Genomic DNA, 25,390 nt, shown 5'->3' with positions numbered 1-25,390 from the left:
TACCTTTACAGTCTTCCTGATTTAGGGACAGCATGGTGATGAGCATCTTCCACATGGACAAAAGGAAGAAGACAGACTGAACCACGAGGCAACAGACACACTGCTCCTTCTGGGGCCTTGCTAGGGGTGAGTAGGGCAGGCTGTGCCCGTGACCCTGCTCTCTGGGAAGACAGTCCACATGGGTCTGTCTTTTGGTTCACATTCCAGACTTCTGCTTGTTTGTTTGCTTTGGAATATCCCGGAATACCCAACTTTCCTAGAAGACTCATCTCCAAACACAAACTTCTACTCTGTCCATATTTTAAGCTGTAGCCTGAATCAGTGAAAGTGCCTTCCCCATTTCCTGTCATCCTAAAATGTGGTGCACTTTCTCTGCCTTATTATTCTAGTCTGGCCTCTTCCAGTCTCAGTCCCAAAGATGGTGGCAAAGAAAAAGGTTATATGCAAAGCCCTGTGCATGCCTACCCCTTCCCCTGAAGTCTGGGCTTTACAACAGTTTCACTCCACTCAATAGTAGCTTTCTGAGCCAATTGCTCTATTTTTTTTTTTCCCTCTTAAGTTCATTGCCTAATAATCTCTTGTTTAACCTTTTGCCAAATTCTATGCTTCTGTCAGAGGTGACTCTGAGTGTTTGAGCAGGTAACTTCTACCTTTGCACGTCTATTGCGACAGGTCCAAAGGTTCCAGAGGAGCTGGCACGGCACTCTCAGGACGGGATTCAGTGGCTTCCAGTGTGCCTAGTCCAGAGTGGAGCGTGGAAAGGCAGAGGCAGCTGGATGTGGTGCTGAACCAACAAGCTAGCTGCAAGAGGAACCATCCCTCCACCCAGCCTCGGTAACTGTCCTCACAAGGTGAGCTGCCTTCCCTGTCTATGACACATGGGAGTAAAGTAGTCTGGGGAAAGGTGGGTTGTGGATGTACATTCATCCTCAGCCTGCATAGAGTTCTTTCATAACATGAGCGGTAATCTCACCTGACTTGTGTAGGAGGCAAAGAAAGAGATCGATTGGAAAGGGAAACATTTAAGCCACTTTAATTCTAGAAGAGAGGGAGAAAAGGATTGGAATAAAATACCAATCTCACCTTTTAAAAGGCACAAAGCTTTTAAAAGGTTAATGGCTGAGTTAGGATGTAAATTTCCTTCATCTTCCATTCAGAAATTCTTAGAGGTGCTACTTAACAATTGCAGATGACAGAGACTCTTATTGGAAGGGATGGGGAAAAAAGGACTTCTCAGCAGGGATGCTGTTAGGGGCTGGCAAGCATCCCAAGGACAGGATATGTTGGCTGGTGTGGGGGGCGGGAGGGACAGCTCCTGTAAGGGATGCAGCACTGGCCTCATTTTGGATGCATCTCTGAGTTGTTGAGCCGTTTGACCTGGCTTTAGATAGTACTTGGTGGTCAGTCTCTCTATGATCTGCCCCACCCTACAACAATCTTGAGTGATGTCAGAATGGTCCCATGAAAATGTTTGGAGTGTCACTACTGCCTGTGGAGACTGCATAGAAAGACAATCCAGTGAGATTTTAGAATGGCCCAGACCTTGCTGAACTTGGCATTCAATTCCAAGGGAGACTAACAGTATTAGTTGGTGTCCTCTGAACCTGCAATGGCTGAGACGGACCTTAGACAGAAGTCAGAGATTCCAGGCACCGAGGCTTGGCATCTTCCTGCCATCTAATTGTCTCCTCTGAAGAAAATTATTTCTGGGGAAGCTGAGCCCTGAGACTAAACAAAAGCCAGAGGCACCTCCTTCTATCCTTCCGGAGGGGACAAACCTGCTGTTCTCCGAGATACAGGAGGGGGTGCTCTCTGCCGAGAGTAGGAACCCTAAAGCAGCAGCTAGCACTCTAGCGAGGAGCCAGGCTCACCTTGAACTTCCTGCTGAGGGATGGAGGCTGGGAAAGTGCTGTGTAATTCTGCCTGCCTGTGAGGTTGCTGCCGGGGTGGGGGTGAGGGGCAGAACCTGTCCTCTCTCTCCAAATCCTAAAATGGGGTCTTGTGCTCCTGGGAGACCAGAGTCTTAAAGGGTGATCAAACGAGGCAGCCGTGAACCCGGGAAGTGCGGAGGTGTGAGAGGGGTCACCGAACACAATCTTACATTAAGCCTGGCTGAGCCAGAGGCCGCTCTGGTGTGTCAGAGGAAAAAGGAACCACGTCAATTTAATGGCTCGCTGCTCCAGGGGTTGCTGGCTCATTTTGTTTATTCTGTTGTCTCTGAGGTCCGCATGCCAGTGTTCCTGAGCGGGGCAGCTCTGGGGAGCGGGGAGCGGGGAGAAGACAGTTGGGTTGAGGTTGACCCAAGCGCGGCAGTCCCTCTAGCTGGACTTTCCTGTCCTGCGAACGCAGCGGGGAACAACGTCACCTCCGTCTCTCTGGCAGTGAACCCAGGGCCACCTCAAGTCGGTTTCATTTGGATTTTTGTCTTGGGGGAGAGCTGGTGGGGCGAGCGGGAGCAGGTGGACTCGTGGATTGCAAGGTGGCTTTTGTTTCAGCCCTTAGGGGCTGGGGCTAAAGGCTTTGAAAACCAGCCGGGGTAGCTTTGGCTGCCTGTCTCCTCCTGGTCTGGTCAGAAGCGCTTCCACTTTCAGTTGTGAAAGAGGAAAAAAAAAAAAAAAAAAAAAAAGCCAACCAGGAAGTGAAGTCCCCAGCAGCAGCATGTCAGAAAGCCGGGCTATGGCCTGGCCGGGGCAGCTCAGGGCAGGGCACAAGAGGGGACACTAGCCAGGCTGCCTGCCTGTCTGCATGGACGCTCTGAAGCCGCCCTGCCCCTGGAGAAGCCCGGGGTGAGCAAGGAGGGATAGGGGCTCCCCGGCCAGCAAGAAGCCGGAGCCAGGAAGCCCCGCTCAGAAGCTGCCAGCCATTCGGCCCTTCACAGGGTAAGGGATCTGCAGCGGGGCTGTGATCCAAGGACGGGTTCCCGGGCGTGTGACCGAGGCTTCCCGACCCCCTCCTCCCTGCCCAGCTTCAGGAAGCTGCTGCTAATCCAACGCTCGCTCGCCGAGCCCCACGTGTGCGCCATGCTCTTTCGGTCCCGGGGATGGGGGTGGGGGCTCCCAGGGCTACCTGTGCGCCCCGCGTGTGGAGAGGTGGGGGGCGGGGGTGGGGGATGGAGGAAGGGACAATGGGAGGGGACTTTCTCCGTCTCTTTTCCGGAGGTGGATTACAGAGACCGGGTTTTTTTTTTTTTTTTTTTTTTCTTCTATTGCGGGCCTGAGCACGTGGCATAGCTCCCTGGGGTGGGCTGGGGTGGGGGAGGTTGGCCTTGATTTTTCACTGGACTTTGCCCCCCGTCCCCGTCCCCCCCTATCTGAGGGTAGGAGACTAAGATGGAGAAACAGAAAGAATGGCTTTCAAATGAAGTTAGGTCTCTTTTCAGGGCTGTGAGTACAGGTTAGATCCAGGATGCTGTTGAAAGGCTTTGCGGGAGTGAGTATTGAGAAGGGGCTCCGTGGCTGGGTATCACACCCCTCCCTCCTTGACAGTCTAGTCTGAATGGCAGGATTGAATCTAAACTTCCTGCTTAAAGGTGACTAACAGGCAGGGCTGAAGTAAAATAGTAAAAGCATTAGTCAGGTTTAAAAACTGGAGATGGAAGCCATAGATTCTGATCCTGCCTCTGTATCCGTGTGGCAGATGTTTCAGGTAATTTTAGAATGCACCTTGGAAGAAATAAAGGCAGTATAAAGGCTTGTGAGCATTGTGCCTGTCTCTACCAGCGAAAGGCACAAAAGCCTAAATAAATAGCTCTGAATGCAAGCAGTCAGGCGCTTTGAGAAATGCAGGTAACACAGGCAGGTGAAGTAGTTGGTCTATAACAGGATATTGGTGATGGGAACGCTAGGAAAATGTGCAGCACATATAACCCAGAGAAGCACATTCAATTTAATTTTCAAAAGAATACTGTCTACACCAAACAAAGTTTCAGCCAAGCATTCTGACTTAAGGCCATGTTATAATTTTGTTTTGGTTTGTTTTTTGAACCAAACTTTCGTTGTAGTCCAGACTGAGCTGGAACTTCTTACTTAGATGAGACTGGCTGAGCAAGTGCTGGGATTAAAGGTGTGTGTGCCACCACGCCGAGCTATAAGAGTTCTTTAGGGCAAGGACACACGCCACAGTTTCAGTGTGCCTCTGTGCCCCTCAGTGCTACAGCACAATGAGGCTGCAGGTTGGAGGAAGGTGGACAGTACAGAAGAACAGAGAACTAAGCTGAGTACCAACACACAGCAGAGATGGCATTTGGTCGAGGCAATGTTTTGAGGTGGATGGTTTCGCTATTTTTGGTTAAGAGAGGTGGAGCTACTTCCCCAAGGTCACACATGGAGCAAGCAGGCTGTCAATTGTATTGGAATTGTAGGCTGTCTGTTGCTTTCAAAAATAAAATACTTGTAATTTTATCCTAAAAACTTGCTCTTCATTCACTTGTAGGATTAGCCTTCCTTTGAACAGCCTACAATTTTAGCTTGAAAAAAGATTTTCATGTGTGACACCCTGGATACCAGGTATTAGGTTTATATGGTCATCTCCTATTTGATAATTTTCTGGAACCATGAACATTACTGCTGCCGTCATTGGGGGAAGGGCTCTGTGCTTAGAGTCCTATGGGTCCTATCTTTTGATTCTCAGCGGACCCTATGGAGTAGGGCTAAAAGTGTGACCTAGAAAGACACTCAACACATCATAGATGGTTGGCCCTGGAGTGTGAACGTGCACTCATTTAGTTCCAAGGATGATCTGTTCTCTAACACTGCTGAGTCTGACTTAATGCATAGGTCAAAGAATAAGAAACTGGGAGATAGTTAATCTTTAGAAATCCTGCCATCTCAAATGCATAGAGATAGAATCTAGACAGACTAGTTGTCGGGGCTGGGGACAGGGGGAGTGCTTTTGGGATGATGAAAATATTTTGGGATTAAGTAAAAGTATTCGGTGGCATAGCATTATGAATGTGTTAGAGGGTCCATTTAAAAAAGTATATATATATCTTGCTGAGTCTCATACTCCTGCCTAACAGATGCACTGATTCTTGGCTGGGAGCAGCCAGAGGTGACTTCTGAGTCTGGCAGCACTCTGTGGTGTGGTCCAAGCAGTGACCTCAGCCTTCACAGCTGACACCACATTCCATGTTCTGTCATGATGTTAGGCACAGTCTCTCCATTGCCCTTCCCACTGGCACAGGGCCGGATTCTTCCTGGCTTCCCCATTCCTGGTATGTGAATAATACATGAGTTCATAGGGTTTGGAAGGTCAGACAGTCCACGAACGGCCATTACAGATCTCTCGGTCTTCCTGGGTCATTCTATTCTAAGGCTGTGGGGTTGTGAGTGGCTTGTGGGAGGATGTGAGGAAGGGCGTGGGGCTCGGTCCCAGATAGCCCTGTCTCCTCCAATTAGAAGTGCTGTCTTTAAACAAGACACAAGGACTTGTTAAGACATTTGTCTGGAAGAGGAACCAAGATGATTGTATCTTTTGGGACATCTCATAACAGGTCATGTCATAGGAGTAAGGATGTGAAAACGGAGGTAAATGGAAGAGAGAAAAGAGAAACCCTTTGTGTTGGTGTGTGCGTGCAGGAACACATGTGTGCAGGTGTAACAGGGATTAATGAAAGACCCACAGACTGATACTGGGGTTCAAACTTCCAGCTGAGCATCATTAAAGCAAAGCAGCTGGCCACCAGCTTAACTCTACCTCAGGCTGAACAGGCTGGTCCTGTCTCCACGAGCTCTCACCAACCTCTCAGTGTGGCTGGAGAATGAATGTCTCATACAGACTACTTGCTCCTGTCTTTTATATCCCTCTAGTACTGGGATTAAAGGTGTGAGCTATAATTCACTTTTAGACTGATCCAATCTCCTGTAGATCCGGGTAGCCTTGGACTATCTCTTAATCCTGTCTGTCTCTTAATCCTGAGTCCTAGGATTAAAGGTACGCACCACCACCTCCTAGCTTCTGGATGCTGGGATTAAAAGTGTGTGCCTGACTTCTATGGTTTGTGGCTGACTCTGCTTTCTGAATCCTCAGGCAAGATTTACTAGGTCATAAATAATGTATCACTACATATAAGCGTGTGTAGGTAGGCATGTGTAAATATACCTGGATGCCGGAGGACAACCTTTGGAGTTCTTCCTCAGCTTCTTGACATCTTCGTTGTGAGACAGAGGTTCTCATCAGCCTGGAACTCAATAAGCAGACTAAGTTAGCTCTAGCAATCTACTGCCTCCATCTTCCCAGGGCTGGGATTATAAGCATGTGCCATCACACCTGACTTTTGTCTTTTCAGACCTGGGTTCTGAGAAAACCTAACTTAGGTCCTCAGACTTGTGCGGCAAATACTGCACTGACTGAACCATCTCCCCAGCCCTGACAAGAGAGGCTCTTTCCTCAGGATTCGCCAAGTGCCCAGTAGTGCACCAGGTACCACAGAACTTTTGCTATGTGCAGTTGAAAGAGAAGATTTGCAGATGTTGAGTGACTATCCCTGGGTCCACTTGTCTGGTAAATGATAGATCTGCTGCTGCTCTAAAGTCAAAAGAGCAATGACCTTGGAGGTTTGTCTCTGGCCAGGGGAGTCCTGGCAGTCAAGCTCACTGCCTACACTTCAGATCTGGTGATGCTTGACCATTGGTCTAATCAGGTAGTGTGAGAGACCTGATTGTGCAGAGAACCCAGGCAGGAAGTGCTCTTTCACAACCTGTTACATCATCTGCTCTTTATCACAAAGGAGTGATGAGCGCCCAGCACTTTGCCCACTCTATCTGTTTTACAGACCCTCTTATCAAATCTAGGGGACCTGTGACACTGGCTTTGCTTAACCAGTTCTCTTAAAATGCATTTGGTCAGCAAGAAGCTAGAGCTGCCCTTTGGGGTGCTCACCTTGACAAGTTTTTTTTTTTTTTTTTTTAGGGTGGGGCCATTGGACTGTGGTTTGTTCAAAATATAATAGTAGATTAAGGTCAGTTTTATCAACCTGAGTGCCGGTGGGATTTGTCACTTCCTGTCACCACCCTGTGGGTGGCTCTACAAATATCCCAAGGGGCTGAGTTAATAGGCTGTTGGAACTTGAATTAACAAGGGGTGTCCTATTAAGTGCCACTTGGCTCAGCTGGCTAAGGCCTATCACCGCCACACCCCAGTGACGGTGTCTGAGACCCAAACTGAGCCCAGTGGAGCACTGTGCACCGACACTGTCTCGCTGATGCCTCTTGGAGCCTTTTTCTTTACTCTCCTTAACTAAAAATGAACCTTCCACCTCCATTTCCTGAGCTGGGCATTGGTGGTGCATGCCTTTAATCCCAGCACTTGGGAGGCAAAGGCTGGTGGGTCTTTGTGAGTTCGAAGCTAGCCTGGTTTACACAGCTAGTTCCAGGACAGCCTGCAAAACAATACAGAGAAACTCTGTCTCAAAAACCAAAACAAAACAAAAGACCATTTCCCAGGGGTTAGTGGGAGTGGGAGGAGAAAGGGTTATGGGAGAGAATGTGAGCAAAAACTACATTAGACACAGTTACATACAATGAATATTACTAAAAAAGAAACACCCTTCCCTCCTTGCAAAGACTTATTATAATGCTGCAGGGTAGGAGTTAAAGGTTCTAATGTTTGTCAACCAACACTGGATGCATTGCTGGACACATAGACCCATGGTCTTTATTTGCCTCTTCTTTTTTTTTCTTTTTCTTCTGTTCTACTCTTCCCTTCTCTTCTTGTCTTCCTCTTGTTCTTTTCTGTTTTGTTGTGGTCTTTTGCTTTTGTTTTTATTTTATTTTGGCATTTTGTTTCTGAGATAGAATGTTGTGTGTCCCAGGCTGGCTCCAAACTCATTGTATAGCAGGACTCATTGGCCCTTGAATCTGACCTTCAGATTCTCCTGCCTCCACCCCCTGAATGCTGGGGTGACAGGGGTGTGTTGCTACTCCTGGTTTATATGGTTTTGGGGATCAAACCCAGGGCTCTATGAATGCTGGCCCGATGCTCTGCCAATAGCTACACCCCCAGCTCCACTTACCTTTTCCAAAATAAACATAGGAATCACAGTGTCACAGGCTAAATAAACATTTCCTACCATACATACCTTTGTCAACCCATAACAGCCAACATTTGGGTACACTGCAGTAGATCACCTTAACTCTCTGAGAAAATGACTTTATCCCCTACCAGCTGAAGAGCTGCAAGTCCTTTCCTGTGCTGAATGTTATAGCTACCTGGACATAGTGGGTTTGAATATCCCAGGGCACACATGACATGCTTGGGGCTCTGCCTTGACCTCATTTACGTTGGGCACCTGTTACCCTTCATGTGTGAAGTCCCAGCTGTGGTACTCCCAAGAATGATCAAGCAGACTCCAGTCCAGGCTAACGTCGTGTTTCTGCTGAGACTGAGCTCTGCATTGAGTGTACTTCAACAGACTCCTCTCCCTGGTTGTCCTACTCCGAGCATGTGCCAGACAGACAAAACAAAGAGGGGCACAGTCTCGGTGGATCCCCACTTTAATGTGGGGTCTGTGCTGGGTGCACTGGAATCCAAAGGCTGGATGACCTTCACACAGGGTGCTCATAGCATGTCACGGAGATGCTCCGCTGACTTACAGAAGCCTCGCTGAGGACCAAACCAGAAGAGGATGCCATCGCAGCCCTCCTGAGATCTGAGATCATGGCCCTGTGTGTACAGAACATCTTTGACAGTTCTCATGATTCGTTGACACAGTGCTTGCTTATGGCAGGGGTCTTACATCTTCCAGCCGTGGGACTCATCCTAGCAGTTGGGCTGAGAAGGGAGAGGGCAGTGGGAGCTGCTTCTTACTTGTTCCTGTTCTTATCCCCGCCCTCCAATCATGTAAACAATAGAGGTCAATCGTTCTGTTTCATGGAAAGCACTCCTCAGCCATCTCCTGGGGTCTTTAACAGGGCTCCCTTTTTTTGTTATGCCCAGTTCTGCTCACAGATCTTTGTGAAGAGTCCAAGATTCCATTTTTCCGATTTCCAGAGCTAGTATGCGTGTGTCTTTCCAAACACCCAGGAGCAGGTCTATGGCTGATCACATGGCTAATGTGAGGTGGTGGCCTGAGAGCCCAGATACTGCTAAGTGGCTGGGAACTTATCTACTGGCTCATAGGTCAGGCTCTCACCCCAGCCTTCTCAGCTACTTGGAGTAAACGTTGAGAGTTGCATATCCATAGCTCTTTTGGCACTGTGACTCAGACTCCACCTTTGCTCTGGATTCTTATCTGTGGAGAGATGAATGAAAAAGTTTCCACTCTCAGAGATGCAGTTCAGGCTGGCCTGTTCAGGGGTTGAGACATCCTTTACACCCTGGACGCCCTGCAAGAGGCTCCTGTGGAATGTTGTTTTGGTGAGGGGAGAGTGGCACCAAGGGAAACAAGGCTGGGAGGTGGCCATGTTCCCAGGTGTGTACACCGCAGGTGCTGTACTGAACTGAAGGCGGGACATTCTGCACCAGCTGCCTGACCTGGGGGTGGGACATCCTGCACCAGTCGCCTGAGTCAGAGTCGGGAGAATAGTCATAAATATTAGTTTGTAGATAAAACAAAATATGCATTTCAGATTAAACAATATACACCATCAAGAATTTCCTTCCCAGTTAGAGCTACTCAAACCTCCTTGACCAAAGCTCACCACTTCCTGTAGAATCCAGTCCCTTTTGCTGGTGTTGTTTAAGTCATCGGTGTTCTACCACACTACAGTGATCTATGCAGTACTCGGGTGTGTTGTCACAATCTCCAATGGACAATAATCAATGGACAATAATCCCACTTAGCTAGAATGGCCTGTGCTCTTTTTTTTTTTTTCCCCTCAAGGCAGGGTTTGTAACAGCTCTGGCTGTCCTGGAACTTACTCTATAGCCAAGGCTGGCCTTGAACTCACAGAGATCCACCTGCCTCTGCCTCCCAGGTGCTGGGGTTAAAGGCATTGGGCCATCACTGCCCATCTGGCCTGAGCTTGTGACCCTAGCTTTCCTATCCCTTCGGAAACACCAATTCTATACAGTCCATCACAGTTGTCTATATTCACTTTACCTAGCAGTAGATGCTGGAGCTGCTTTCATATCAACACATTTGAATCTGTTTGCCTACTAAGACTTCCATTGTGTAGAAGCAGTATTGTTTGGGTGCCAACTTAAACAGGCAGACTTTTCTAGGATTTGAAACAACATTTTAGCTTTATGATGAGTGGATGGGTATAGCTTTAACACTCTACACATACTTCTGTTTAGTTCTTAAATCACAGCAACAGGTTATGGAGATACTGTAGCCATTCTGTGGACAGAAGCCACCCAGAGAATAAGTTACCTTTCCTGGATGACAGAAGACAGCATGGCAGGAATTAAGCTCAGGAGCTGACTCAAGCTCAAATCCTCAGGCTGTACTTCATACAATGTTTCCAGTGCCCTTTGTTTATTTTCTATTGGGTAAATTGATGGTAGAATCACTGGGGCAAAGGGCAAACTTTTAAATTACAGCAGAGGGCACTCCTCCTCTTAAGAGGCTATACCAAATTTATATTCCACAATTAACATTGCATGTTGTACTTTGTTTCTGCTGGTGTGATGTGGGGATGGGAGGTAGGCAGACACTTTTAAGTTTGTATTTTTCAAAAATTATAACTGAAGTTGAATGCCTTGTCCTCACTTTAAGGACCCTGTTTTTCCATAAGCATGCTTCTCTATGTCCCTGCCCTTGTCTCATTGGGTTAGATTTTTATCATTATCTGGCTTCCGAGTGTGTAGTGCAGCGAGTTACCTTCCAACAAGACATCAATTTTAAAAAGTTTTATGTAATCGAGCTTGTTATTGTTTCCCTTTCTGGGTCTCAGTTTACATGCTCATCTTGAGTCTTTCCCACCAACATTTTAAACTTTGTTTCTGGACTCTTCCAAATATCCTTATGCTTTTCATCTTGCTGTATTTGAAGACTTTGATCCATCTCCGACTTACTTTATTGGAGTAAGTCAATAATCAGCTTTATATGTTTTCTCTCTGGGTGGCTAGCCCATTATCTATTTATTGTAAACAAAGTCTATTTTGATCTTAAGTGCTATCTAGTATATGTTTATACTGTCTATTGGGTGTGTTTCATGATTATCTTACTAAATAAACGTGGAGGCTCAGTAGCCACTGGAAAACTTTCATAGCTCGTTAGTGAAATTCAAATATGATAATGTTTGCCCGACTCCATTATGTTTTAGAATATTTTTGACTCTCCTTGTAAGTTTTATTTTTCTGGGTGTTTTTACAGATTGTCTCAGGTTACCAGGAAAATCATGCATAGGTTTGGGGAGACAGATATCAACTATTTCAGGCATGTTCTTCCATCTTCATGCTCTCTTACATGACCTTGTGTCTTTTTCAATTTATTATGTATTTGCTTGTGTCTTCAATCACACATGCCACCGTGCACATGTGGAGGTCAGGTGATAGTTTCTGGGCGTCAGCTCTCTCCTCCCATCGTGGGATTTCCAGGGGTTATCCTCAAGCTGTCAGCCGTGGTAGTGAGTACCAATACCCTTTGAACCATCTCCCCAGCCCCAAACATTTACATTTATCCCCGTAATTGTATCTTTCCATGATTTTTAAATTAGTTATTTGTATGAATTATGGGGGACTTTGACTTCCCTGTTTGCTGAGTTTGTTTTAGCCACCTTACGGGATTATGTGAGCAAATACAAAGTAAAAAAAGAACTAATTGCCTCTATTTCCTTAGAAGGTTTGTTTTCCTGCTCTCAGTTTTTTCCCCCATATGTTTATTTTACATCCTGGCTGCAGCCTCTCCCCACTTTCTTCTCCTCTCACAGTACCTCTCCCCCAACCCCCAATCCTCTCCTCTCCTGTCTCCATCCAGGAAAGGGCAGCTCTCCTATGAGTATCAGTTAAACATAGCATACCATGTTGCAGTAAGACTGAGCGCCTCCCCTGTATTAAGGCTGGGCAAAGTGACCCAGTATGAGGAGTAGAGTTCCAACAGCCAGGAGAGGAGTCAGAGGCAGACCCACTCCTGCTATTAGGGTCTCCTCTCTTACGTTTTGTCTGAGATAGGTATCACTATATTGCCCAGGCTGGTCTCCAACTCCTGGGGTCAAACATTCCTCTGCTTCGTAAGAGTATGCCATCAACGGTTGTCTTGTCCTTCAGTGAAAACTGATGCCATACTTTGTGTGTGTGTGTGTGTGTGTGTGTGTGTGTGCGTGCATGTGTGTGTGTGTCTGTGTTATATGTATATACATGTACCTGGTCATGTATGTGTATGAACTGGAATGCATGCACATAGATGCCAACAGCCAAGTGTCTTCTACCTCTTTTTTTCCTCTTTGAAGAATGCCTCTCACTGAAAGGACTTACTAGTTCAGCTGGATCTCAGTCAGCCAACCTCCAGGATCCTCCCCTGTCTGCTTCCCCAGCACTGAGGCTACAGGCACAGGCAACTTTCTTCCCCCTTGAGACAACATCTCTCCCTTTCTTGGAAAAAGAACACACACTCAACTGACTTTCATTGCCCATTAATGAAGAGGCTATCCCGTCCTTCTAAGTATACCAATGATACTATTGGCCATTGATTTTTGACCTTTGACCATTTCTTTTTCTGGGCATAAAGGCTTGATAACTGAGGAGGGTCCTAATAAGTTGAAGGCTGAATTAGAAATGGGAAGCCCAGGCCAGAGCTTTCATACTCAGCATCCTAATGATCCCTTCAGAATCATGGGGAGTTCTAAGACATGTGACATGGTTGTTAATAGACAAAAAGCACACCGAAGTATGGAATATGTTAACTAATTGGGTGTGAGAACTTGCGGGACTTTGGTCTCTGTTTTAATGAGCTTTTACTCACCACAAAATAAGTCCATACATGCAACAGGAAAACAGAGAAACCAATTAGGTCTAAATGAGCCTGGCCACCTTCTAGAAGGCAGATTTTTTTTTAACTTTATAGTTGCAAATTTATATATCATTATTTCATGGAAAATAATTAGTTCCCCAGAAACAGAAAGGAAAGATACCCTGCCTTATCATCATCATTTCCTAAGACTCCAATTACATAGTGATTATTGGCTAGACTTTCTACAGATGTGAAAAACCAGACTGCTTAATTCCAGTCCCTCTGAGCCTGGTTCTGCTGTGTATCATAAACACAACCTTTCCATTTTAATTCATTTTTCACCAAAATATTGATGTGAGAGGATTCTTCTTAAGGGTGGCAAGAGAGAAGAAGTACATGCGTGTCTGTGTGTGTATGTGTATGTGTGTTTATGTGTGTGTATGTGTGCACGTGTGTGTGTGTGTGTATGCTTGCCTGTGTGTATGTGTGCGTGTGTGCACGCGCATGTCTGTGTGTGCGTATGCCTGTTTGTGTATGTCTCTGTGTGTGTGTCTGCATGCCTCTGTGTGTGTGTGTGTGCATGTGTGTTTATGTGCATGTGTGCGCATGCATGTGTGTGTACACGTGTTTGTTTGTGTGTGTGTGTGCATGCCTGTGTGTGTGTGTATGTCTGTGTGTGCGTATGTCTCTGTGTGTATGTGTATGCGTGCCTGTGTGTGTGTGTGTGCGCATGTGTGTGTTTGTGTGTGTGTGTGTGTGTGTACACATGCCTGTGTGTATGTGTGTGTGCATGCATGTCTCTGTGTGTGTATGCTGTGTGTGTGTGTGAGTGTGTGTGTGTGTGTGTGTGTGTATGGATAGAGGCATGTTGCTGCCCTCAAGTCTGAAAGCAGAGGAAGCTGTGCAGCTGGGGTGTCCTCGTGTGTAATGTGGCCCCCTCTCCGTGTGTAGACTGCCTAGAACTGAAACTCTACTCACAGCGGGACACGCCTCTTTCCTCTTCCCGATTTTTTTCCCACAGAGGCATGACATCAAAGCAACTAGCAAAAGCCACCATACCACATTTGCAGGGGATTCTAGAGGGGACTGGACCACAAACTCAGTTTGTTCCACACAGAACCCAGGACAAAAGGGGTGGTGGCTTTGCCTGGGTTTATTTGAATATGTCTGTGAGTGTTTGTAGATTCTAAGGGATAGAATAGTAACCATAGCATCCTCATCCAGTGAGATTTCAACCTAAGAACTCACCTTCTCTCAGGCTCTGTTTTTTTCCTACCAAAACAGCTGCATTTGTGTATCATATGTAGTGCTACACTAGTGTCATAGGGGGTGTATGTGTGTTCATGTGAGTGTGCATGGAACATTCAGATACACTCAAGGGTGTGCACAGGTGAGGTTCCTCAGGAAACTGGAGGCCCCGTTACTGGGATTGAGGCTTGCTCACGAAGCTAGGCTGCCCGGGCAGTGAGATCCAGGATCTGTGCGCATCTGCTTTCCTACTGTGAGGATTACAAACATGTGCCACCGCCCCAAAGATTTCTCATGGGTCCAGTGGGTGGACCTCGGACCCATATAGCAAGAACTTTGCTGATTATCTTCCCAGGCCCCTGAATGATACATTTTTAAATGGCTAATTCTGCTGGATGATTTTTGTCACAATTTAAAAATAAATGTGAGGGTAGCAAGGAGAAGCCTCTGAAATTCTATGAGTAATCGTCTTGGGTTTGAAACTCAGTTAGCAACAACAAGCTGAGCAGGTCAGCCGTTTCTATGGACGGGTAAAGAGACCCTCAGCACCTCCTCATCAGACCCCTTGCCAGCATACCCAAGCCCCATTCACTCTCTTCACATGTTTAAGTCAGCCTGCAATGGTGGCACACACCTCTAACCCAGGCAGAGGCAGGCGGATCTTGGCAAGTTTGAGGCCAACCTGATCGACAGAGAGAGTTCTAGGGCAGGCTCCAAAACCACACAGAGAAACCCTGTGTCGAAAAACAAAAACAAAATATGTAAATTGTCTATTATTTGTGGGGACACGGTCAGACTCATTCTCTGGCATTCTAAAAAGAATAGCCAGATATGGTCAGGCTGTGGTTCAAATTAAAGTAGGCGATATGCTCCTATTGGTTTCTTTAAAAGCTTCCCTTTCATTAAAACTGAGATTTTATGATACCTTAGTCTTCTGGATTATCTGAGGAGGAAAGATTTGACAGCCCTGTGACCCTGAGCCCATGCGACTATGTGGTAACAATTAGCTGTGATTGACAGCATTTGCTCTTCCTGAGACAGACGAGTCAAGGGCTCCTAGTCTCCTTTCTCCCAGTGGTTTTACCTACCAGGCCGTTGGCCTTCCCTCCCCCTTTTCCTTACCCCACCCCACCACCACGGAACAGAAACTTCACCTTTAGACCCTCCTGTGAAGATAGTGTTTGTAAGTCTCCCATTTAACGTCAGCTTGCCGTCTAGAGGAGATGGCAGCATGCGCAGCGCCAGAAACTTGTTACCACAGTTGAAGGAGGTCAGGTAAGGCTCTGTTTGTTTGCAGGGCAGCTTGGGGCAGAGGGGAAAAGCCCAAGTGATAAGATCCAGCTAGCAGCATTGCCCCAGCCCCACGAGAGGACGGGGGGGGGGGGGCAGGTGCAGGCAAGCACCAAGCAGATTTCTGATTGGCTTTGCTACTTGCTGCCAAAGCCATTCTTCCTGGGGCCGGCTCCCTTTTGCCCTGTGTTGGAATTGGCTGCCTGAAAAATGGTGACCTAGCTGGCTGCTGCGACACACTGATTCCTGGAGTCCCGCACAGCTGTACAGGCCCCGGCACAGCCGGGGTCCCAAGCCCCTGCTGTCAGGACCCTGGCAGGGAATCGTGATAGCCCCTCAAGTTACCAGCTAGGTAGTTCTGGCTCCTGCTTCTCTTTAGTTTTCTACTCCTGACTTCAATGTAGAAGACTCAGAGCTTTGAGGTCTGTTGTCTGAGCCTCTGGAAGTTGGTTTTCCTCCATAAAACGGGAAGAAACCACTCCTCAGTCAGACAACGGACTGACCCATGAGAACAGTGATCCAGAATTCTCTCTCTCTCTGCTTGTTCTTCTCCCTGCCCGCCCCCGTGCCTTATGGCTTTGCTTGGACTAGAACGAAAGTCGTCTTCACTGAAGAAGGTTCCAGATGCCAAATAATGGCAGCTGTCTCAAAACACTCTATCAGTAGCTAAGATCCTGATCTGATAAAACTTTTTATTGGGCTTGTTTTGCCCCTCTGATTTTGAGTAGGATCAGTTTGGCCTGGACTCTGAGATGCTGCTCTGTCGTGTGTTGCAATCAAGCCTGAAGAATGCAGATCTGGGACTTCATTTGCTGTGATCTGTAAGGCCCCAGATATTTGGTTCTTGAGTCCCGAGCCTAGAAATGATAAGAAACAAGGTATATGCTTATATCTCTTCCTAGAGAAGAAGACCAGTGAGTGAACCTGGAAAAGTCACTGCATTTAGAAGCCTCTATATTGTCATCTGTGAAATGGTACCTCGTGGCATTAGCGTCCACCTCTGCCCATTGTTGGGCATAGATAGTACTCACTGGCTGCTGTTAGCCTGACCAAGTGATGAGGACACAGACATAAGAATGGCTCCCTTATGGAGATGCTCTTAGGGTCTGCCCCCCAAGTTAGTTCTTCTTGTAGAGTAGCTGGGAGGAGAATATGGCTGGAAATGCTATGGAAAGCTAGGGAGAGGAAGCTTGGGCTGCGTCAGTCCCTTTAAGAGCGTTTCATGGCCCAAACCCTTATTTGTCCATCGTGCATCGAGTACATTCTTGACAACCTTTCTCTGTACTTCAAATGTTTGTCTCAGGGGGAAATGGTCCCTCAGGGCTTCTAAGGTGGGGTACTGGATGCTGGAGGTTGTACCTCTGTTAATCTCAGTGATCCTCTTGGTGCTTCAAAACAGAAAGTAATAAGCAAAGCCTGTCTGGCCAGCAGGAAGTGCCTTGCACACAGTGATTGATTTGTGAACCCTGTGACATCACCTCTGTGAGGTCCCTTCTGTTTAGTGTATGCCAAGGGAAGTCCAGACGGAAGAGCAGGCCTCTGCCTGAGCAGGCGAAGCTGTCTGTGCACTCTCTCCTACTAGCATGTACTGGGTGCCTAGGCTGCCTTCTAGGCTCTGTGGGCCACAAACAAAGAGGCAGTCGGTTCTCACAATTGGGAAATGATTAACTTGTCTTCTTTGACCCTTTCTGCCTTGTGTGAGGACGGTCAAGTGGCCAGGGTGGAGAACGCTCCCATTATTTCCGGCATTGCTAAGGTAAACAGTGGGAGAAATTCTAGAGAGGCCCAGCTCTGTTTGGAGAGCAGGAGTGCGAGCGTGTGTGTGTGTGTGTGTGTGTGTGTGTGTGTGTGTGTGTGTGTGTACATGTGTGCACCTCTGTAAACCAAACTTCCTGACTTTTTCCTTCTTTCTCTTTTTTTAAGGTCTGAATTTCCTGTTGGCACTCACAAAGATGCTTTTTATTTTTAACTACTTCTTTTCCCCACTTCCGGCCCCGGCCCTGATCTGCCTCCTGACATTTGGAACGGCCATCTTCCTGTGGCTGATCAACAGGCCTCAGCCAGCCTTACCTCTCATTGACCTGGACAACCAGTCTGTGGGGATTGAGGTAATGTCCGCACCGCCTTCAGTTTGTCAGCTCGACTGGACACGAACCGCAACGCAAAACCTGGGGGTGACCGAGAATGTGGGAGAGCGAACCCTCACTCTCCAAATGTACATTTCTCCTTAATTTCCCTTGAAACAAAGTAAAGCAACTACTAGGGCCTTTGGGTGACAGTGGTCTGGACCGCAGGTTGCAAGCCAGTCTCCTTTCTTTGCAGATGAAAAGCTGAGGATAGTGCTCAAACCCTTAAATGGATAAGTTGTTTCTAAAGGGCAGCTTATATATGACCTATGAAGCCTAAAGCATGTACTGCCTAGCTGTTCAGAGAGACACTTTGCTGGGAGACGCGCTTCATGGAAACGTCCAATGTGTGAGGACAGTAGAGAAGTTGTTTTCTTGATCCCTCTGTCTTTCAGACAGAGTCTCAGCTCCCTCCCGACCTCCGAGACAAAGGGGCAAGGGTGTCCCCGCACCCTTTCTAACTTTACCTTCCACGAGGGGCACCCTTCTTAGCCAGATGGCCCTGCCTGTCCTTTTCAGTCTTCCTTCACCGGCTCCGTCTACTACCCACCCCCTTCAGGTTTCCTCCCCACTGATTTGACGCTCGTACCTTGACACCCCTCCGGACGTCAGTGAAGCCCCACCTCACCCCCAGGGAGGACACCCTCAGTCATCTAGGCTCCTTCCTCTCGTCTTCATACATAGTTTATCTCTCATCTTTTGATTCCCCTTTGGCAAAGAAACCTCTGTAAGTAGAAGGCAGTAAATTGTGTCCGCGTTACGGGCCACATGGTGTCCGTTGTAACCACTTATGCTATCTATCGCAGTGTGAAAGCGCCAGTCCCGTGGTGTAAACAGGCGAGCAGGGCTGTGTTCAATAAAAGCACAGGCAGGCCAGATCCAGACAGTTACGTGCCGACTCTGAGCAGTCATCTGCTTTTGCTAGTGACATGCTCCGTAGATAACGGCTCTTGCTCCTGCTGGTGACCTGAGCTCTGTCCCCAGAGCCCATGGAAAGATGGGCAGAATTGTCTTCTGCCCCCATACACGCGCCGCGGAGTGCACACCTAGACATTACTCCAACAGAATACATACATACCCATGAATGTACTCACATGTACGCTTTCACACATATGTACGCATGTGTGCACATACATGTAAAATATAATCTGACTGTACCAACAACTTGGAGGTTCAAGACCTTGACTGAGGGGCTGTTGAGATGCTCAGTGGGTAAAAGGTGCTGACTCCCTGAGTTCAATCCCCTGGAGCCTGAATTAAAAAAAAAAAAAAAGAAAGAAAGGAAAGGAAAAAGAAGTAAGGAGGAAAGAGAGAGCTGAAAGCAGATACTGCGGGACCGCAGTTGCTAGGGGAAGGCACGAGAAAGCTAGGGGGACGAGAGGGCAGTGGGAAGCGGAGATGCTAAGTGTTTGTGGTAGAGGTACCCAGCAGAACTGAGCTGAGATGTGAGAGGAGGGCCCAGGCTGGTGCCTTGGAAGGGTGTGGAAGGGTCTAGCAGCTGTAGACACAGTCAACACTCATGCCATTGACAAGGGGCGGGAAGGGAGCTAAGAAGGCGGGCCCTAGAAATGGAGTCAGACTCGATGGGTGGCAAGAGCCAGCGGAAACAAATGGTAGCAAATGGGTGGGGCAGCCAGAATGTCTGGGTTCCATAGAGAAACAGCCCCGCTCCTTGGCTGGAGAGGGTTAGGGTAGAGGCCGGGTTGTGCCAGCCATGCCCTGGAACACTTACTGAGTACTGAGGGATGCTGGGAGAACCTGGCGGCCAGCTCTGCTTTGGTATGTTAAATAGGCGCCTCATCCATTTGCCCCGGGTTTGAGACCTAGCAGGGCCCACAGGGGATAGAAAGGGAGAACCAAATCCAAGTGTGCTATGTTACACGTGCCAACACATGTGCACATGCATGCAACCAAGAAATGAAAACATCAATTTTTAACGGTCTGAGCATGGAAGGAGGAGGAGCTCATGGGGGCTATGCCTGTCCTCCCCCTGGGGAGCTGTCAACTGTTGGAAGCTGCTTTATATATAGGAGCTTAGAATACTCAATGGTGCCAGCAATGACCAGTTTCCTACAGTCCTCTGGATTGTTCTTCATTCATACCCATGTAGACTCTGTCAGCTCCAAAGGAAACTCCAATTTCCCAAACTCCAAAAGGCAATCGTGGACTCTGAGAGACAAAAGCCAGCAGCTCCCCGTTCACTTATCACTGGCAGAAGGGACTGATGGCTATCTGTGACAACTGTCAGCATACCACAGCGCATGCTGGTTTCCAGGCGCCATCACTATCACAAAAGCAGCTGTTACACATTCTAAGTGCATGCGAAGATCTTAGTCGTCCTTATCCTGGACTCCCTCCAGCTCATAGGCTCCCGCCACCCCCATTCTCCTTAGAACCCTGCTTTTTTATCTCTCTCCATAAGCCCCGCTCCCCACCTCCTTCTCGTGGCCAAGTCCAGTCTGCCGGCCATGTTCATCTAGTCCATTCTCTCTCTCTGCTCTGGACTCTCCCAGTTGCTTCTGGCTGGTCTCTCTGTCATCTACAATAAAAACCTTCCCCTTAACCATACCAAGGGCAGGTCATGCCATCAGTTTATATAGATTCCAAGCCCCTGTGAAGGCGGGAGGGGAATTGTTGTTAGGAAGAGGAGAGATGGGAATGGGAAGGGTCAGGGGGGGTAAAGGGGCAAGTGTGATCAGATCAAATTACATACATGCATGAAAGTTTCAATGAACAAATTTAATCTTACAAGTTGACTGAGGAAGGCAGTGGCCCCATGACTTCAAGAATCAGCAGTTATGATGTCTTCTTAACATTTTGGAGTGAGTAGAGAGAAAACTCAGACACTTTTCCTAACCTTGGTCTTGTGTCCTAGGGAGGAGCACGGCGTGGAGCGTTCCAGAAGAACAACGAACTAATCCTTTATTACTTCTCAGACGCCAAGACGGTGTATGAAATTTTCCAAAGAGGACTTGCTGTGTCTGGTAAGCCTGAGCGCCTGGCCTTGTCTGTAACAAGCCTGGGCTGGCTTCGGTTTGCCCTGGTCCTCCCTGTGAGTCTCCTCCTCCTCCCACAGTGGGAAGGCTGTGTTCCACAGAGATGCACTGTGACAGATGGGAAGCGCTGTATCACGATGGCTGCTGGCAGCCAGTTCTTCCACACTGGGGTTCAGTGCCCCGCGGTTTCTGAATCTACACTCAACAGACAGGAAGCTTCTCTTCCCAGGCGTGGGCCAGTGCTGTGTGGGCAGGCGCACTGGTTAAGAACGACTCTTCATAATGTAATTCCTGGCGGTCGATCACATAAAAAACCAGTCAGGATTAACAGCTGAGATGTAAAAAACGTTCCCAGCTCTTTATTGACTCCCATGTCATGCTTTTGGTCCTGCCATCCTGTTTGATATCACATTAAGTAGTGATCTCTGGGCCTTGGGGGAGGGTTATCCAATAGGCTTTGTTACGTTCATTTGGAACAAATGAAGTCTTGCTACTTAATGTCTGATGCTGAATCCAGTGCTAGGCACCCACGTTTCTTTACCGAACTGCCTGTCTCACGGCTCTCTCTCTCCTCATGATCAGTACTTTTCCAGTATCCGTTTTTTGCCTGTGAGGCAGCTACCTCTCCCTCCCTTCCCATGTTATCAATGACCAAGTCAGTAGTCAACCCCCAAGATGAACTAACAATGCAACAGCTACTGCACACATGTTATCTATGCAACCAACTAATTACTAGCTAGTTACTGCCACTCTCCATATTCAAGGTTAGGAAATGGAGACTCCAGGGTTCAAGGACATTCACAAGGTCAAAAAAGTAGAAAAGGTTAGGGCTGGTACTTTAGCTTACGTCTGTTAGGTTACAGTCTGATGGATTCTATTAGACAGGTCGGTCAATATTTTGAACAAAATAGTTACTCCTTTGTAGAAGTTTTTGACTCGCCTGTTCCCGTAGCCATTTAGTCCTAAAGAAACACACGGAAGCTTATATTAATCATAAACTGTTTGGCCGATGGCTCGGGCTTCTTTTGGCTATAGTTATTAGTCCATTTTTATCAGTATGTGTATCTCCACGTGATCTTGGCTTACTGGTGACGCCCAGGCTTCCTTCTTCCTGAGCAGCCACATGTCATTTCCCTGACTCCTCCTACTACCTTTCTCTATCCCCATTTGGATTTCTTGCCTGGCTAAATCCTGCCTGTCCATTGACCAAACCAGCTTTATTCATCAACCAATAAAAGAAACATATATTCACAGCATACAGAAGGACATCCCCCATTACTCCTCCATAGGAAAGATTTTATATTTTAGCCCTTTAAAAATTATTCACTTGTTTTTAATTTTCATTGTGTATATTCATTGTACACAATACTTTTACATAAGGACACATTCATATAAGTATATAACATATATTAGCACATTTTGTCATTCTCCCTAGAATAAAGTACAGAGATCAGTTCCTCACAAATAAAAATAAAACTACCACGTGACTCAGCTACAACATTCCTGAGTATTTACCCAAAGGACTTTAAATCAACACATCACAGAGACCCCCTTCATGCCAGTATTTATTGTAGCAGCATTGCAATAGCTAAGGTATGGGGCCAACATAGGTGTCTAAGAATGGAAGACCGCACTAAGGAAATGAAATAAATATATATATATATATATATATATATATATATATATATATACACACACACACATACATGCATATATATATATACACACACACACATATACACACTATATATATACACATACACATATATACACACACATATACACACTATATATATATATACACATACACATATATACACACACACACATATACACACTATATATATACACACGTATATATATACACACATATATATACATGCACACGTATATATATATATATACACACATGTATATATATACACACATGTATATATGTACACACATGTATGTATATATACACACACACATATACACACTATATATATAAACAGTTTTTTCTTTGTATATTTGTTTTATTCAACATAAGATAGTACATTTCTAAAATGACTTCAGATATTGTTCAAAATGTAGACTTGGCGTATTTTCAGGGCATGGTGTAATGGCATGTCCGTAAAGAAATAATTTGTATGAGAAGAACGTAAAAGTATCCTCACAGGTGAATTCTTAAATATTATTTTTTGAAATATATGTTACTAAGATGAGCATTTTCTTTTGCCAAAGATTTGAGTGAAAAAGACATTCTGCATGGTAGGTACTGCAATATTTATGAAAAAGATACATATGTCAATTTAAATTTATGATGAAGATAGAAAATCAATAAAGCAATAATGAAAAATTAAACTGAGAACTGAAACATAATCGTTGCACTTGTGTACCAGCTAGTGTCAACTCGACATAAGCTAGATTTACCTGAGAGGAGAGAACTGCATTGGAGAAAATACCTTTGTAAGATTGGGCTAGAGGCAAGGGCATGTTCTTAATTAGTGATGGAGAGCCTAGCTCATGATGGGTGTGGCCACCCCTGGGCCTGGGCCTGGGTTCTATAGTAAAGCAGGCTGAGCAAGCCCGAGGAAGGAAGGCAGTAAGCAGCACCCCTCCATGGCCTCTGCATCAGCTCCTGCCTCCAGCTCCCTGCCCTGCTTGAGTTCCTGTTCTGATTTCCCTCAGTGACGGACTGTTGCCTGGAAATGTGAGTGGAAGAGGCCCCTTCATCCCCAAGTTGCTTTTGGTCATGGTGTTTCATCACAGCGATGACAACCTCAAGACGATTTGCTAAACTTGCTTGCTTATTTCACCATATTTTTCCTTTTCTGTTCAATATATATGTATATATAGACATACCTAAACTATTTGTAAATAAATTCTGACCTATTGTTTACACAAGGACATACCTATTAGTTTTGATTTTAAACTTAGAGCAGATTCCATGCTATGACTTTTAAAAAGCAGATTATATGCACAATGCATTGTATAAATGTAGTTTATCAAACAATAGAATTTATTCAGCCTTAGAAAAGAGTGAAGTGTGCTGTCTGCAGGAAAATGGATGCAAATGGAAATAAATCATAGAATTAAGTGAATCAAATCAGTCTCAGAAAAGCAAGTATCAGGTTTTCTCTCAGTTTTGTAGATATAAAGTCATGTAGGTTTATTTTTAAGGAAACTTTCCATAAGCTGTCCCCACAACAGCCTGAGCTCAGCATTTCTGGGTCTAAATCAGCATTTGTTTGGATTCCATGCAGATAACAGAGAGCAAATCAAACATTAAAGGCTTTGCTTCCCTGGGGACTTCAGATGGTAGATAGCTAAAGCCAAATTTCCTTTGTGGTTGTAGAAATTCTGTTGAGTGATGAGAGTATTTGCTGTTTTTCGCCAAAAAAAAAAAAAAAAAAAAAAAAAGACATTCCACATGTTATATGTGACTGAGAAGACATTTAATTTGGGACATTTTGAAAAATTTAATTCCAGTGGAAGGGCTAATATAGTATATTATGCAAGCAGGCTTATGGACTGGCCTGGCTACTGCTGAAGAAGTAAACAGCCATTCTGATGTTACCTGGGGTTGAATGTATCAGTCAGTCCTTTTAACACCCAGATTCATCCCGGAATAGAGGTTAAAATGTGTACTCATGGTTCAAGCTTTTATCCACTGAATCAGAATTCCAGAAAATGAGACCTAGCCATTCTTGGGAAGAGTTAAGAGGAGGACTCTGGGGATCCTGAGTGCAGCTTAAACTCTGCTTAGCTCCGGGTGCCCATCTAGCTGTGATATTCTTCTCAACTGTACTCTGTGAAACTTGCCACACCCTAGAACCCAACCAAGTCCAAGCGGAGTAAGTTCAAAAGGAGGTCAGGTTTGCAAGCTAAAGCTGACAGGCACAGAATTTAATGAGAGTCGAGCTGTTGCCCCTTTGGGCTAATTATTTGCCTTGCTCCTTGGCCAGGGCCTCTGTTAGCAGTGTTACTAATCAGGGAGTGAATGAGAAGGTGTGGGAGAGTCTCATCTACACGCACAGACTCCCCTCTTATTAGGTGAGCTTCAAGTTGGCCCAGTCCTTCGCAGTTCTTAGTCTAACGGGAATGGCGGTGGCCACGAAGATCAAGTGTTTCATGTGCTGCTATAACACAGGCAGTCTGTCATTGGAGACTGATATCAGGACAACGGATGTCATTGGTGGGCCCAGAGCACACAGTGAGTGTGGTCAGTGTGCATATCAGGACTTGCTGTACTCCAGGGAGAGTTTTGTCTGTTTCAGCAGGAAGTTATAGTGCTCCCTCTGTCTCCTCGTTCATTTCCCCCATCTCTCCAATCAGAATGGCCATCTCCTTCCTACTTCTCTTCCTTTCTTCCTTTATCACTGCATTGAATAGTTCACATTTTTGCCCCAACTGTCAGTGATGATTCCCCGGGCAAGACCTGAATTCCTCTCAGCAATCCGACTGAGTTCTTGGACTGTCACTCATTGCTCTCTGTTTATTTTGGTGGTGCTGAGGATTGAACCCAGGGCTCTCTGCATGCCCGGCCCATGCTCTATCACTCAACCACATCCCCAGAATCCCCCAGACTTGTTCCGATTTTGTGTCAGGCCACGAGCTTCAGAGGTCCAGAAGCGGAGTTCTCTTACTGTTCAGTGTAAGGTACAGACTGTAGAAATGCTGAAGGCAAGTGTGTGTTCTTCCAGGCGTGTGTAAGACTCCCTGTCCTAGAAGACACTCTCAGACAGAAGTAAAGTGCACGAACAGCTGGTTAGAAAAATGCCGGGAAAGATCCAATTTCATTATCTGTTAAAGCAGATGAAAGCAACCACTTTTCAAATCTAAAAAACCCCAAGTTGGTTTTAAATAGCACTGTTTACATCTATGAGGTGCTAAATCCCAATTCGCTGGACAGAAGT

The 25,390-nt window shown here is 46.3% G+C and overlaps 1 protein-coding gene across 2 annotated transcripts in view; it reads left to right on the top strand.

Moving 5' to 3' along the window:
• The first annotated feature begins 716 nt into the window (after window positions 1-716).
• The window catches only part of Acsl5 (acyl-CoA synthetase long chain family member 5), a 43,591-nt gene continuing 18,917 nt past the window's right edge, over window positions 717-25,390 (top strand). The window contains exons 1-3 of one of the 2 annotated variants that reach the window (XM_051200097.1): window positions 717-851; window positions 17,294-17,478; window positions 20,372-20,480. In XM_051200097.1, coding sequence (XP_051056054.1) covers window positions 17,323-17,478; window positions 20,372-20,480 — 265 coding nt within the window. In that variant the 5' untranslated portion in view covers window positions 717-851; window positions 17,294-17,322. Of the gene's footprint in view, window positions 852-16,098; window positions 16,192-17,293; window positions 17,479-20,371; window positions 20,481-25,390 lie in introns of those variants that run through there. The other variant, XM_051200098.1, reaches the window with a different exon arrangement.

This window comes from Phodopus roborovskii, unplaced genomic scaffold (genome assembly GCF_943737965.1).
Source record: "Phodopus roborovskii unplaced genomic scaffold, PHOROB, whole genome shotgun sequence".
NCBI classification, from domain to species: Eukaryota; Metazoa; Chordata; class Mammalia; order Rodentia; family Cricetidae; genus Phodopus; species Phodopus roborovskii.
Note: the sequence above shows the minus strand (reverse complement) of the source record. Positions and strands in the feature narration are given on the sequence as shown.